Raw genomic sequence first — 14479 nt, 5'->3', positions numbered from 1 at the left:
CTCTCTCTCTCTCTCTCTCTCTCTCTCTCTCTCTCTCTCTCTCTCACACACACACACACACACACACACACACACACACACACACACACACACACACACACACGTGTCCAAACAACATCGCTTTGGTTCACTCCGTGACACCTGGACACGTCCCTTCTTGAGTGCCCTTCCTGGCACAAAGTAACAATGCGCCAGCGATCCAACCGCGGTACTGACCGTCTAGGCATGGCTGAACTAGGCATGGCTGAACTACAGATGACAGAAGCCATGTACCTCCTCCCTGGTGGAATTGCTGGAACTGATCGGCTGCCGGACCCCCTCCATCTAATAGGCGCTGTTCATGCATGGTTGTTTACATCTTTGGGCAGGTTAAGTAACATCTCTAAACAGTCAAAGGGACAGTGCCTGAGATACAATATCCACAGTCAATGTCCATCTTCAGGAGTTCTGGGAACCGGGGTGATAGATAACTTTTTTTTTGATGTGTGTACCTCATTTGAATACTTCCATAATATATTTTCCTCTCATGTTGTGAATGGCTTTCTTCTACTATGCGATAAAGCTTGTTTCATGTTCACAGGTCCACCACTGTCATACTCTTTAACTGTAGCAGGGCAGATAAGCAGCTGTACTGTGTCAAAAGTGATCAATAGCACCACAGCCTGCACACCTGCAACAGTGTTTCTATTTCGTTTGTTATCTAGCTTTCAAGACAATCAGCATGGCAGTTGGAAGTCCATGATTGACACAGCCACAACAAGAAAATATTTACATTCTGCCAGTCCCGCATTCTCGCTTCAGGAGTGACAATGAACAACATCCTTTACAACACTGCACATACTTCACTACCAGATAGTTAAGCTTTTGTTCTGAACAATAAAATATAAAATTTCAGGAATCCCATAAATATATACTATACTTTTAACAAGAGTTCTTTTTATGGTTTACTTTCTTCACAGCTACTTTCTCTGACAAAACAAAACACAGTGAACTCGCAGTTGGGGATTATGTAAGGTATACTACTTGGAATGGACATATTACAGATCACCACTATGCAGGCCTATCCAATTCCTCATGGTGAATGTGTGTTTTGTGGGGCAGAGTGTGCTCCACAGTTCACTAGGCACTGGAACAGCATGCTGTAAATTGGCTCTTGCTGCACAATACAATATGAATTGTGCCAATTACCCATGGACATGAAATAAAGTAATAATCTTTTCCACTGACACTTTATTGCAGAGTTTTTTTTTTTTTTTTTGCTCTTCACAGCTCTCAGTGAGCAATAAATGAAACTGCTATAAATAAAACTCTCTAGGTTACATAAAATTTGTTGAGTACCATGCACAAAAGTATAATTTTTGTAATGCTTGTATATTCATGTACTTTCACTCCACCACAGAAGGTGTTCATTTACTATGTACTGTACAATGTAACACTACACTATTATTTTACTCTTTCATATACATACATACAGTACTGGTCTCATGTTTATTTGCTTTACATTTCACTTTTTTCCCTACATATTGAGGAGGGCAACCTGTTTGAATTTCTTGTTCAAAATTGTTTTTCTACATATTTTTTTGCACTCTACAATAGTTCCAACAGGTTACAAGAATCTGTGTGTGCTGCAAATGGCATAATATCATTTACGCATACAACTGCTCCTTCAGGTATTTTAATTTTTTTAGGAACATTATTTTGCTCCTCTTTTTCCTTTGTTTCCTTCTGAGCACCATCTGTGCTGCGAATTTCTATTACATCTGTTGAAGTAAAAGTGGAGTGAATTGACAGTCATCACTTCAAATGTTGTCATTCACCTAAATGAATGTTTTGTATTTTAATTAATTCAGCAATTGTTGCTGTATGTTCTTGAGCTTTGACGGCCATATAAATGTCTTTCTTCACCTCCACACCCCCATTGTTGAAGCGCTTGGTAAGAGTTTTGCACTGTGTGTGCGTGCTGCCAAGCCAATCCAGTTTACTGAATCCACAGCAGAAACTGATGTGCAAGAACAGATGTACTTTTGGGAATAAGAGATTACACCAATACTGACCTGTAATGGGAATTTAATGTGTAAATAGCCACCCTGATCCATGGGCTGTGAGAGGCTGGCTGAATCTGGCAAGAACCAATCCAGTTTCATATCTGATGACTTTCAGGTGGCAGGTTGCATTGTCTTGGAAAAGGAGAACTTGCTTCACCATGTGACTGGAAGCTTACCGACATATGTTTTTGAAACAATACAGTTTTGCTGCCTTTTCAGTCACCAGTGGCTTCGCCACTTCATGTACCATGTTTCCACTTAGCAGTACAGTAAATCTTTCCTTTGAAATTTTTCTGCTGGTGCACTTAACTAATTGTTACAGACTTCAAAAATCGGTGCATGATAAAAGCGTCTCATTTCATCAGCACTGAACACACCTTTTGGGTCATAATTTTCAATTAGGCTGTGCAGTATTGTCTTCCATTCTTTTGCTATACTTTCCTGGTCATCCACAGCTTCCCAACATACTTCATCCACACAATGTTGTGCTTAGCTTTGAAACTGTCCAGCCACCCTGTCGATTTTTCTAGGTATTTTAGTGATTTTCAGAGCCTCCCTTTGCAACATGGGTCCAAACGTGAGCTTTCTGTCTGCACACTTACAAACCATGTCCATACTCTTATTGCTTCATTTCCTGCGTTCTTTGCCTTTCTTCTTATTTGCTCTTTCCCTATCATCCAGTCACCCCATATCTCAATCTTGTTTCTTGAAGAATCATAGTAGTGTTTACTGCATATGAAGTGCAATATTATTTTGTGCACAGCAAATTTCTCTCTCTCACTTGCCTCAATTACCTTAACCTTTCCGATAAGGGTTAATGACACTTACTTTTTGTTCAACATCATATCATCACTTTAAGTGCTCTAGTCAACTTATACTGGCAGAAAATAATGCAGACAGTGCATTTATTTAGAGTGCTTGAACTTGCCAGGTAAAACCACTGTTTAACGAAACAACACCCATCTCTTTCATTGCGCCGATTGCAGCAGAGTGTGGAAAATGATCCAATGGGTGCCTGTGCACATCAGTAATAATGGAAAACAAAACACTGACAGAAGGCTTAAAATTTTTACGAAGTCTCAGACAGTGTTCAGGAAAGATAGATTAGGCAGAATTTGTGGTGGAGTGTTTGTGTCTGTCAGTAGTGGTTTATCTTGAAGTGAAGTCGAAGTAGATACTCCGTGCGAATTGGTATGGGTGGAGGTTATACTTAACAGCCGAATCAAGTTAATAATTGGCTGCTCCTACCGACCCCTCAGATGATATAGTTGCGGAACAGTTCAGAGAAAATTTGAGTCTCGTAACAAATAAATACAACACTCATATGGTTATAGTTGGTGGGGACTTCAACCTTCCCTTGATATGTTGGCAAAAATACTTGTTCAAAACCGGTGGTAGGCAGAAAACATCTTCCGAGGTTGTCCTAAATGCTTTCTCCAAAAATTATTTCGAGCAGTTAGTCCACGAACCCACGCGAATTGTAAATGGTTGTGAAAACACACTTGACCTCTTAGCCAGAAACAATCCAGAGCTGATAGAGAGCATCATGACTGATACAGGGGTTAGTGATCACAAGGTCATTGTACCTGGGCTCAATACCGTTTCTTCCAAATCCACCAGAAACAAACGCAAAATAATTTTATTTAAAAAAGCGAATAAAGTGTCACTAGAAGTCTTCCTAAGAGACAATCTCCATTCCTTCTGAAGTGACAATGCAAATGTAGACGAGATGTGGCTCAAATTCAAAGATATAGTAGCAACAGAAATTGAGAGATTCATACCTCATAAATTGGTAAGAGATGGAACGGATCCCCTGTGGTACACAAAACAGGTCCAAACACTGTTGCAGAGGCAACGGAAAAAGCATGCGAAGTTCAGTAGAACGTGAAATCCCGAAGATTGGCTAAAATTTACAGACGCGCGAAATTTGGCACGGACTTCAATGCGAGATGCCTTAAACAGGTTCCAAAACGAAACATTGTCTCAAAATTTGGTAGAAAATCCGAAGAAATTCTGGTCGTATGTAAAGTACACAAGTGTCAAGACACAGTCAATACCTTTGCTGCGCAGTGCCGATGGTACTGTTACCGAAAACTGTGCTGCTAAAACGGAGTTATTGGATGCAGTTTTCCGAAATTCCTTCACCAGGGAAGACGAATGGAATATTCCAGAATTTGAAACACGAACATCTGCTAGCATGAGTTTCTTAGAAGTAGATACCTTAGGGGTTGCGAAGCAACTCAAATCGCTTAGTATGGGCAAGTCTTCTGGTCCAGATTGTATACCGGTTAGGTTCCTTTCAGATTAGCTGATACAATAGCTCCCTACTTAGCAATAATATACAACCGCTCGCTCACCGATAGATCTGTAACTACAGATTGGAAAACTGTGCAGGTTGTACCAGTGTTTAAGAAGAGTAGTAGGAGTAATCCATCTAACCACAGACCTATATCATTGACGTTGGTTTGCAGTAGGGTTTTGGAGCATATACTGTATTCAAACATTATGAATCACCTCGAAGGGAACGATCTATTGACACGTAATCAGCATGGCTTCAGAAAACATCGCTCTTGTGCAACGCAGCTAGCTCTTTATTCGCACGAAGTAATGGCCGCTATCGACAGGGGATCTCAAGTTGATTCCGTATTTCTAGATTTCCGGAAAGCTTTTGACACTGTTTCTCACAAGCGACTTCTAGTTGTCTCAGTTGTGTGTCTGGATTTGTGATTTCTTGTCAGGAAGGTCGCAGTTCGTAGTAATAGATGGAAAATCATCGAGTAAAACTGAAGTGATATCAGGTGTTCCATAGGGAAGCATCCTGGGACCTCTGCTGTTCCTGATCTATATAAATGACCTGGGTGACAATATGGGCAGTTCTCTTAGGTTGTTCGCAGATGATGCTGTAATTTACCGTCTAGTAATGTCATCCGAAGACCAGTGTCAGTTGCAAAGCGATTTAGAAAAGATTGCTGTATTGTGTGGCAGGTGGCCGTTGACGCTAAATAACGAAAAGTGTGAGGTGATCCACGTGAGTTCCAAAAGAAATCCTTTGGAATTCGATTACTCGATAAACAGTACAATTTTCAAGGCTGTCAATTCAACTAAGTACCTGGGTGTTAAAATTACGAACAACTTCAGTTGGAAAGACCACACTGATAATATTGTGGGGAAGGCGAGCCAAAGGTTGGGTTTCATTGGCAGGACACTTAGAAGAGGCAACAAGTCCACTAAAGAGAAAGCTTACACTACACTCGTTCGTCCTCTGTTAGAATATTGCTGCGCGGTGTGGGATCCTTACCAGGTGGGAGTGACGGAGGACATCGAAAGGGTGCAAAAAAGGGCAGCTCATTTTGTATTATCACGTAATAGTGGAGAGAGTGTCGCTGATATGATACGCGAATTGGGATGGAAGTAATTACAGCAAATGCGTTTTTCGTCGCGACGAGATCTTTTTACGAAATTTCAGTCACCAACTTTCTCTTCCGAATGCAAAAATATTTTGTTGAGCCCAACCTACATAGGTAGGAATGATCATCAAAATAAAATAAGAGAAATCAGAGCTCGAACAGAAAGGTTTAGGAGTTCATTTTTCCCGCGCGCTGTTAGGGAGTGGAATGGTAGAGAGTATGATTGTGGTTCAATGAACCCTCTGCCAAGCACTTAAATGTGAATTGCAGAGTAGTCATGTAGATGTAGATGAAGGCTTATGAACAAAACATTTCCTTTGATGTTCACACCCACAGTACAGTACTGCGCCAAACCTCTTTTCTTGGTTTTGTGTCGCCTAACAGCACTGTCAGGGCTGTACAGTCTGTGTTAAAAGTAGCATCCTTTTAGAGTTGTTAATAACAAATGTATACTGTTATGCAGTAGTACTGTGTAAGCTCTTTTCTGCATAATTTATGTCTTAAAATTTGCATTCCATTTAATTGTTAGGTACATTCCACTTCAAACAAAAAATTAGCATAGGAAAGTGTACTGAAAAGATTTGGACTGAAATACCTGTACGGTTTGACAGCTTTCTGCATTATGCATGTTCAGCTTTGATCAAGGTTCTCTGTATATAAGAATTACGTCCTTCCACCACCTCCTTGTGCTGAAGCCAACCAACTATAGATTTTTACTGATTAAGATCAAAATTTTGGGCACCTATTATTTAAAAACTGTTTCACAACAAAGTATTTTAGCTACTCATACCACAACTCATGTTTCAAGGAGGAGTGACTCACAGTTTATACACTGCTACTCAGCTATGGACATAATGGATGCACATGTAACGGTTGCGACAGCAACAGCCCCAAAGTACCTGTTGTCCTTTTAGTACTGGGTTACGCCAACTGGTAAACAGTATTCACATCAACTGCTCTCATCTTCATCTTCAACATCATATGATGAGACAATGTGACCATCTCCTACGTTCAATATCAATGTGCAATGACTAGTCACACCAGACACCTGGTGGAAGCACTAGCAGTCGAAGGGATATAAAGCATATTGGGAGAGGGGTGGGGGTGGGGGGGGGGGGGGGGTGAGTGGGGGGATGCGGAAAACAGTGCAGTTGTTCACAATGTGGAAGCAGAAAGATTTATCTCACAGCCAAAAGGGCACCAATCGTTAGCTTTCGTGATAAGGGCAGAAGCGTTTCCGAAACAGCTATGTTTGTAAACTGCTCACATGCCACCGTGTTTAATATATACCGATCATGCTGAAACTGTATTATCCAAAACTGGCTTCAAGGCAACTGTCTGCACCATGGGCCATAGTCGACAGAATCGAACAATGGCTGCAGAGAGGTGTACAAGCAAATGGAGCAACCTTGAGCAACCAACTGCCCAGAAGAATCCAGGGGCTACCAACAGTGTCTTTTCAATGATTATTCAGTGAACATTGCTGCATATGGGCCTATGTAGTAGAGGCCTGGTTCATGTGCTCATTCTGACTGCTGTTCATAAATGATGAAGGCTGGTATCTGCACACCAATACTATAACTGGATGTCCAATGAGTGGTGCAGGTGGCCATTTCAGATGAATCATGTTAAGCTTCATAGGACAAGATGGCCGGTAGTGTGAACAGAATAAAGTAAATGCCCTGCAACCAGGAGTGAGCGTTGTATGTTTTCGTGGCATTCTCTAGGTGATCCCCTCGTTCTGGAAGGCACAACGGCTCAACATAAATGTGTTTCCATCCTTGGGGAGCACACCCATCCCCACATGCAGTTCGTTTTTCCTCGGCACAATGTCACCTATCAGAAACACAATGCAATATGTCACACAGCTCGCAGTTAATTGTGTGGCTCTAAGGGAGCACCAGGATGAGATTACCCTCCTCCCATGGCCACCAAACTCCCCGGATTTAAATCCGACTGTGAATCTGTAGACCCCCCCCCCTCTATCCGACTGTTCGCTTCATTTATCCTCAAGCAAGAAACGTAGCAGAGCTGGCCACAGAACTGGAGCTGGCATGGCTCCACCTCCGTGTTAGTACCTTCCAGAACTTCACTGACACACTTCCTGCACATATTGCACTGCAAACAGTGGTTATTCAGGTTTCTGCAGATGGTCACATTTACGTGACCAGTGTATTACGTCCATAACTCCCCTTAACTGTTTAAATCCAATAGCCTTCCTTTACTCATTTTACAAAAGGTGTGGCTTTTTCAAATGCCACATCACTGAAGTGTTATCAGATGTAACCTGCCAAAAAAATATTCTTACAGACTTCACAACTTACCCATAAACAATTTTATTTATGCAAATTTAAGCAAAAATACTATGTACGTAATTAACCTTAATCAATTGTTGCTTTACCTACTACAGATATAACTGACTTACTACTTCTGAACTGTTTTGTTTGACAAACTCTGAAGCCATTTACTCAGTGGAGAACACAGAGAACTCACAGAGTTTTACAGTTTCCCTTCCTTAAAATAAAAACTAAGGTGAGCAAAAACAAACTGTGAGTTTCCATCACAGTCTTTTCATTTTTCTCTTGTGTTGGACCTCACCTACTTTCTTTGGCCATGTAGTACGTGCAAAATTTTCTTTCTCCCATTTCTTGTCTTGCTTCAGATGTAAATTTAGTTTGGAACACAGGAATTCATCAGGATGCAGTAGGATGCTCTGCCACTCATTCTGGCAAGCAAGCATTTTTAATTAAGAACCATTCTGTTATGATTATGCTGGCTGTGGTTTCCTGAATGCTGTACTAAATCTTCAACTGCATCCTTCAATTCACCGATATTTGAGAATGGGTAAACCCTGGGTTGCCACAATTTTACCCAAGTGAAATTTCCTGATATTTCCACGATTTCCAGACAAGTTTTAGCATTCCCCCTGACAAATTTTAAGATCTCAAGAGTAAGTAAAAATGTAAGTTCACAATCCATCTTTGAAGCTACAGTACAAGAAGCAACAGAGCCAAACAAGGAAATATCTGAATGAAACTAGCAAACTGAGCAGCTTTTAGAATGAGAAAGCAAGCCAAATGGTATGTGCGTTTCATTAAAACCACTGAAGTTATTTTATTTCAATAAAACAAAATCAATTTGGTGACAAAGATACACATTTCCTTCAAGTCGCAAGGCAGATTTAAAATACCTTGATCGATTTCAGAAATAACCTCTGAAAGAAATGTATAAGGCGGGAAAGAGTTGTGTAAACCAACAATATAGGTGACTGTCAATAAAATGTTGGTTCTACCGTGTTCATTATTGTCAGTTATTACTCACTGTGTTATATCTATTATTTTACAGGTACTAGGCGAGTTTTCTTTTGATAAATATTTGAGTACGAAGTGCACGAACTGCTAGTGACCGTCAAAATTTTCTTCTTCTTATTGTCCATACTTTCTGATATTTGAACTACTTTCGAAGTTCCGAAATGTACTAGTATAAATAAAAGGTCTAAAAGGCTGCACTGCACAACGTATTTGCGGTGAACAGTTGCAGCTTCTGAAAACCATTGCCTGTGGCTTCTGGCCTGCTGAGGAGCACTTCAGCCATTGGTCCACGGATAAATCATGAAAATCCACTGTATTACGCCACATACAGACAGACCCATCCTGCGGGCAGTTCAGTGAGACTAAATCTGATGAGCAGGACCTGTACATTAGTGGGAAATGAAGGGCTTCAGATTGAGATACCCATTAGAGATACCCGCAGGAATGGCCTGCGGTTTCAGCCTGTCGCAGAAATCCACATGTGGTCAGCTGTTCAGGAGTCGCAGACAGCTTGTTGATGAAATCGGACTGCAGTGATCAATCCATGCAACAGATAACTTGTGCAAATACTCTGAGCATCAATAATAATGAGGATAGGTAGTAACTCACTGTAAAGATGATTGGCAAGTCACAGACAGGCACGTAGAAAAGACAATCACACTCTCAAATTAAATTTTCGGTCACCAGCCTTTGTCAGAAAATGAGAGCACATGCACATTCACACAATCACTCACACACAACTCAGGCACACATGACTGCCATCTCCGGCCACTGTGTCTACTGAGAATCACATCCACACAAACCACTCCTCACACCTCCCTGCCTCGTCAGCAGCTGCTAGGCCAGTGGCAAAAATGGCTGCAGCACTGACTGTAAGCTGAGGGAAGTGGCTGGAAGGGGAGAAGAAGTAATAGCAAGGGAGTAGGGAAGTGGCACATGTGCTCAGCTGCAACCAGCAAGTGACAATGCATGACATCTCAGTAAACAAACCATTTCATCTACTGAGACAAAAAACAAGATTTTTCCAGTGTTTTTTTTTTTCTTCAAATTTCCTTGACACATTTGAAATTCCCTGATTTCCAGAATCTGTGGCAACCCTGAAAACACGTACATTTTCATATGCCCACATTCACAGATAAAATTAATGCTGACATGTGCTAGAGCACACAGTATTATTACGAGTATCACACTGAGCATATCGTCGCTTAGAAAAACAACACCATCTATGTGACATTTGTGGAAGTCTTCAGGAGACAAAAAAACTGCATTAAAACTATTAAAATTGTTGTAGTCTTTCATTTCCAAATTTTGTATACTCTGTTACTGGTTTGAATGTATTTTGTTATAAATTTCAAATTACTTGGTAAAACTATAGTTTTATGGGATATAGTCCGTGTTGTTATTGTTTACTTTACAATTTAGGGGAGATAGGCAGTGTTTACAGGGAATCACTCAATTTCCAAATAAAATTAACTTTATTCATTAACAATCAGATCTAAACACAATCAGATATGGCAGTACAGTTTGGTTCACTTAACACAATCATAAGATACAATTAGAAAATAATATAGGAACTTTGTTTGTTTTAAAATGTAAGAATTAGACAAAAAGAACACGAAAATATTATGTCAGTTTAGCTTTCATAACTTTGTTATCAAACACTATTTGAACTGTTTATAAATGTATACATTAAATCACAGGTCAAATGCTTGGACTGAATTTCTGACACTTTCTTTTTGTACTTTTCATTTTCCACATGGATGTTGTTTAAAATGGATGACAATCAACTGGAATGTGTTCTCTGACCTCTTGCAAATGCTTCCACTTACATTGTTTTATTTTCAATCTTACTGTATGGAGAGGTGGGAATTCTGTCATCATTTGGATAGTTTTTGATCATCTTGGCAATGTGAAATACTCATTGCTGAAATTTGTCTGTAATTCTTTTAGCATTGTGTTTCAGAGCTCTGAGATTATGAACCACACTGTCATTGCAGTTTCTTCCTGGTCTAGTAGAATCGTATGCTGCTATTTCTTTTTCCCCAGAGGATGATTTCTGAAAAAGGTATACTTTAAAAACTGCACTGAAGGGGAGTGGGACTTTTCTGGCTTCTTTTGTCCACTCAGCATACTGACTTGGCAAGAAAACTTCTCTGAATGTCTTATTGTATTTTATTCTTTTCAGGTTCAGAACTGTGTCCATTTTGGAATATACATTATAGCTCTCCATGTTTGTGCGCCCCTTGACTGGAAACTTCAGTTCTATTGTTGTGCCTTTTTCCATTGACAAGTGTCGAAGAACAGTAGAGAATGCGGAGTTTCTATTCTGGTAGACATGACCGTCTTACCATAGAACAACTGGCTTTAATTCATCCAAGAGTTTGTTTCATTGTCTATAATGCAAGATATGAAGAACATAGGTCACATTGTGTTTCATCCCATCAATAGTTAATAGCGTCGTGACTACTTAATCTTTAAGTACATTGCCTCGGCATTCACACAAGGATCAAGTTTAATTGCTTGTATGTGTTGGTGTGGGGGGGGGGGGGGGGGGAGGGGAAAGAAAGAACAAATAAACTTCATTACATTTTGCTTGCTCCATATTTTTATGTTTCCTAGCTCTGTCCTTATTCCTTATTTTCTGTATGTTCCTTGTATACATCTTCAGACACTTTTCCACTACATACTTGACAGCAGTGACAACACCATACTGATCTTTTAGTGGCTGAAATATTGCCAACTTCTCTTCATTGAATACCGAATCTGTTTGCCTGGTTAATAGCTTCTCTTCCTTTTGGCAGTCTTCTTCATAACATTAAAAGAGTTTAGTCAAAGAATAGAATGTACACTCAACGTACAACCTGCTAATTAAGGTAGTGTGAGGGAAGTTTTACAAGTTTGTTGAAAACGTCCTTAAGGAAATGAACATCAACTTGTTTCTTGCTACTTTCATGGTGCTTTCATTAACTTATTTCATGTGTTGGCGACCTTTATTTTCATTGTTTCCATTTATGGTGTATCATTTTGACAAAATCTTTATCCTGTATGTGCAACTTATCTAGCAGCTCTTCTGAAGGATTGTAGTCAAAATTGGAATAAGGACTGTGTTCATCATAGATGTTGGATTTTGATATTTGACTTTCTTTGATATAACAGACATTTAATGATTACTGCCTCCTTCTTAGCACCTGGCTGAATGTCTTAAGTGATTTAATGAGTCCTCTTTCTGAATACCATTTGTTCCTTGCACAGAGCAATGTTTGGTTTCCTGGAGCAAGAGTGGTGCATCATCATTGATATCCATTTCCATATTGCTTGGGTTAATGAAGAATGAATTACCTGAAAAATTAGGAAATTGTTTACTAATTCTAAAATACAATGAAAATGTTCTTCACTAATATGAGAATGTCTAATTTTACCTGGAGAAATATCTTTCTCTCCCCCCCCCCCCCCCCCCCCCCCACACACACACACAAATATGCCCATTTCAGTTATATTCATCAGAGAACTGTCCAAATTGTTCAGGCCTGTATGGGTGAAACTGAACCTGCACAGAAGAATAATAATATTATGAATAGCATAGATTAATAAAAGTGTAGGTGGACTTACTACCTTTGGAAATAATTCAAGTGTCTGAATAAGGAAATAGTAAAATTATATTTCACATTATGTACGCTACCATTTGCTTTTATATAGACCTAGCACAACTTTTATTACTGTGCCAAAACGGGAATGATATCTAGGCTATATAACATTGATTATTTGTGGACAAAAAAACAGGTGAACTGTTCACTTATTCTACATTTGCATGATGGTTTTTCTGTCTGACTACTGCGTTGCTGGTAAGACATGATCTGTAATCTTTTTGTGCCATGATTTCTTCCACTGTAAACAAGCCATCATCATCACTTTCATCTGTCACTTATCTGAAATGCAAGGAACTAACAAAACAGACTACCAGAATGTACCACTTACAACCATAGTAAGCCATTTACTAAAATTACCAATAAATCCCACCAATAACCATAGTAAGCTTTCCATTAAAATTACCAAGAAATCCTTCCACTAAACTGTTCAAAATTAATACAAACTGGATAATAACATCACAACATTTATATACAGTAAAGACAATTATTGTGAATTACGAAAAACCAGAGGTAAGAGGACCATAGTTGGAATATCATTTCTATTAATATCAGTGTACAAATTGAAGAAAAAAAAATAATGCTGAATACTTACTTCAACATCAACATGTAGAACTCCATCAAAATCCGCACAAAACAATCGAAGAGCTAGCAACAACATTGCTTAAGTACATGTGTAGAACAAAGGATGATTTCTCACATTCAGTTTGCACTTAATGCGATTAAGCTTGAAATATACAGAACTTATAAAAAATTGTCGGTAAGTACAGTATACTTCACAAACAAAATGCATAAAATTCTGAAATAAATTGAGGGAAACATAGCAGTACACCGTGTTCTATCAACTCTATGTTGGTGTTTCATATTATCAAACTTAGACGGTGTTTTTCAAATGGTCCTACATTCACCATCTGCTGGCTCTGACATGAAGTACTTCATCAATGAGTGACAAACACCACGGAAGTTGTGATGGTAGTAATAACTCAGTTTCACAAAAAATGTAACATAGGCAGTGTTGTTTCTTATGCGACGATATGAAGAACTAAAAGAATTCAATGTGACGAGACTCAATATAACAATTAATATCCAATGCTGATAAGCAAAAGCATTAATACACTCATCAATACATTCCTTTACTTTCAGAAGCACACACCCAGATACAATCAAATTTCAGTATGTTACTGAAACACCAAAGTAAAAAAATATTAGAATTCAAATTTAAAAATCAGTAACAAAGAAAACCAGAATTCCTTACGGTCGTAAATGTGCTTTCTCTGCAAGTTTTCTCTGCAGTCGCCAGTTTTCATCTGTATGCTTTAGAACATAATCTTCACTCACATATCGATCCCATGATGAATTCCAGCCCTAATTAGAGAAAAGAAATTGAGTATCAGCACCAAGCTCCAAATAAAAATATTAAAAGAGGGTACAATCACACAGATAACTTTCAAGTATCTGGTTTTGATTTTTTCTAATTGCAGTGACACTGTTATATGATGATGACTGTAGCAAGGCTTATTTGTTCAACAGACACACTGAGGCATGGACACACTGTATCATATCATAGTCTGTACTACAGTGCCGCATCCTCATACTTATCACTAGTGTATAGTGCAGTGATTTATGTAGTACATGACACCTTTGCTCTAATTTGCTTTTATCTGTCAATGGCTGGGGCTGGAACGCATCCCAAGGTAAAATAGACAAATTGCAGTCTAAAAAAACTGTTTATAACTTGCACACTAAAACAGGAAAATATATTAAAATCTAATCCACATGAAATCTTACTGTAATTCGAACTGTTGATGTACACAGGCTTATTACTTCACCATCCGATTGCAGTACATAAGTAAAAGTAAGGATGGCTCAGAGGGAACAATGTTTTCTTCAGTAATTTTATCTGGTTTATTATGATACAGCATTGGTAGTTACCGCAACTCTCTACCTATGAACATATACTGTGGAGACTCATGATGAGCCACGATGCATCCAGCTTGTTTAAAGGAAATTTGTGAAGTATTTTAACTGGACAAATCATCACCTGTGCACATTCTTACATTTTCAACCTCACT

At 39.1% G+C, this 14479-nt stretch overlaps 1 protein-coding gene across 1 annotated transcript in view; it reads right to left on the bottom strand.

Annotated features, from left to right (window-relative positions):
- The window catches only part of LOC126324271 (male-specific lethal 3 homolog), a 157494-nt gene that overhangs the window by 88982 nt on the left and 54033 nt on the right, over positions 1–14479 (bottom strand). Inside the window, exon 3 of the mRNA XM_049994946.1 lies at positions 13663–13772. Coding sequence (XP_049850903.1) covers positions 13663–13772 — 110 coding nt within the window. The remainder of the gene's footprint in view (positions 1–13662; positions 13773–14479) is intronic.

The sequence above is a fragment of the Schistocerca gregaria genome, chromosome 2 (genome assembly GCF_023897955.1).
Source record: "Schistocerca gregaria isolate iqSchGreg1 chromosome 2, iqSchGreg1.2, whole genome shotgun sequence".
In the NCBI taxonomy this organism is placed as follows: Eukaryota; Metazoa; Arthropoda; class Insecta; order Orthoptera; family Acrididae; genus Schistocerca; species Schistocerca gregaria.
The sequence above is the reverse complement of the archived record's forward strand: the minus strand, read 5'-3'. Positions and strand labels throughout refer to the sequence as shown.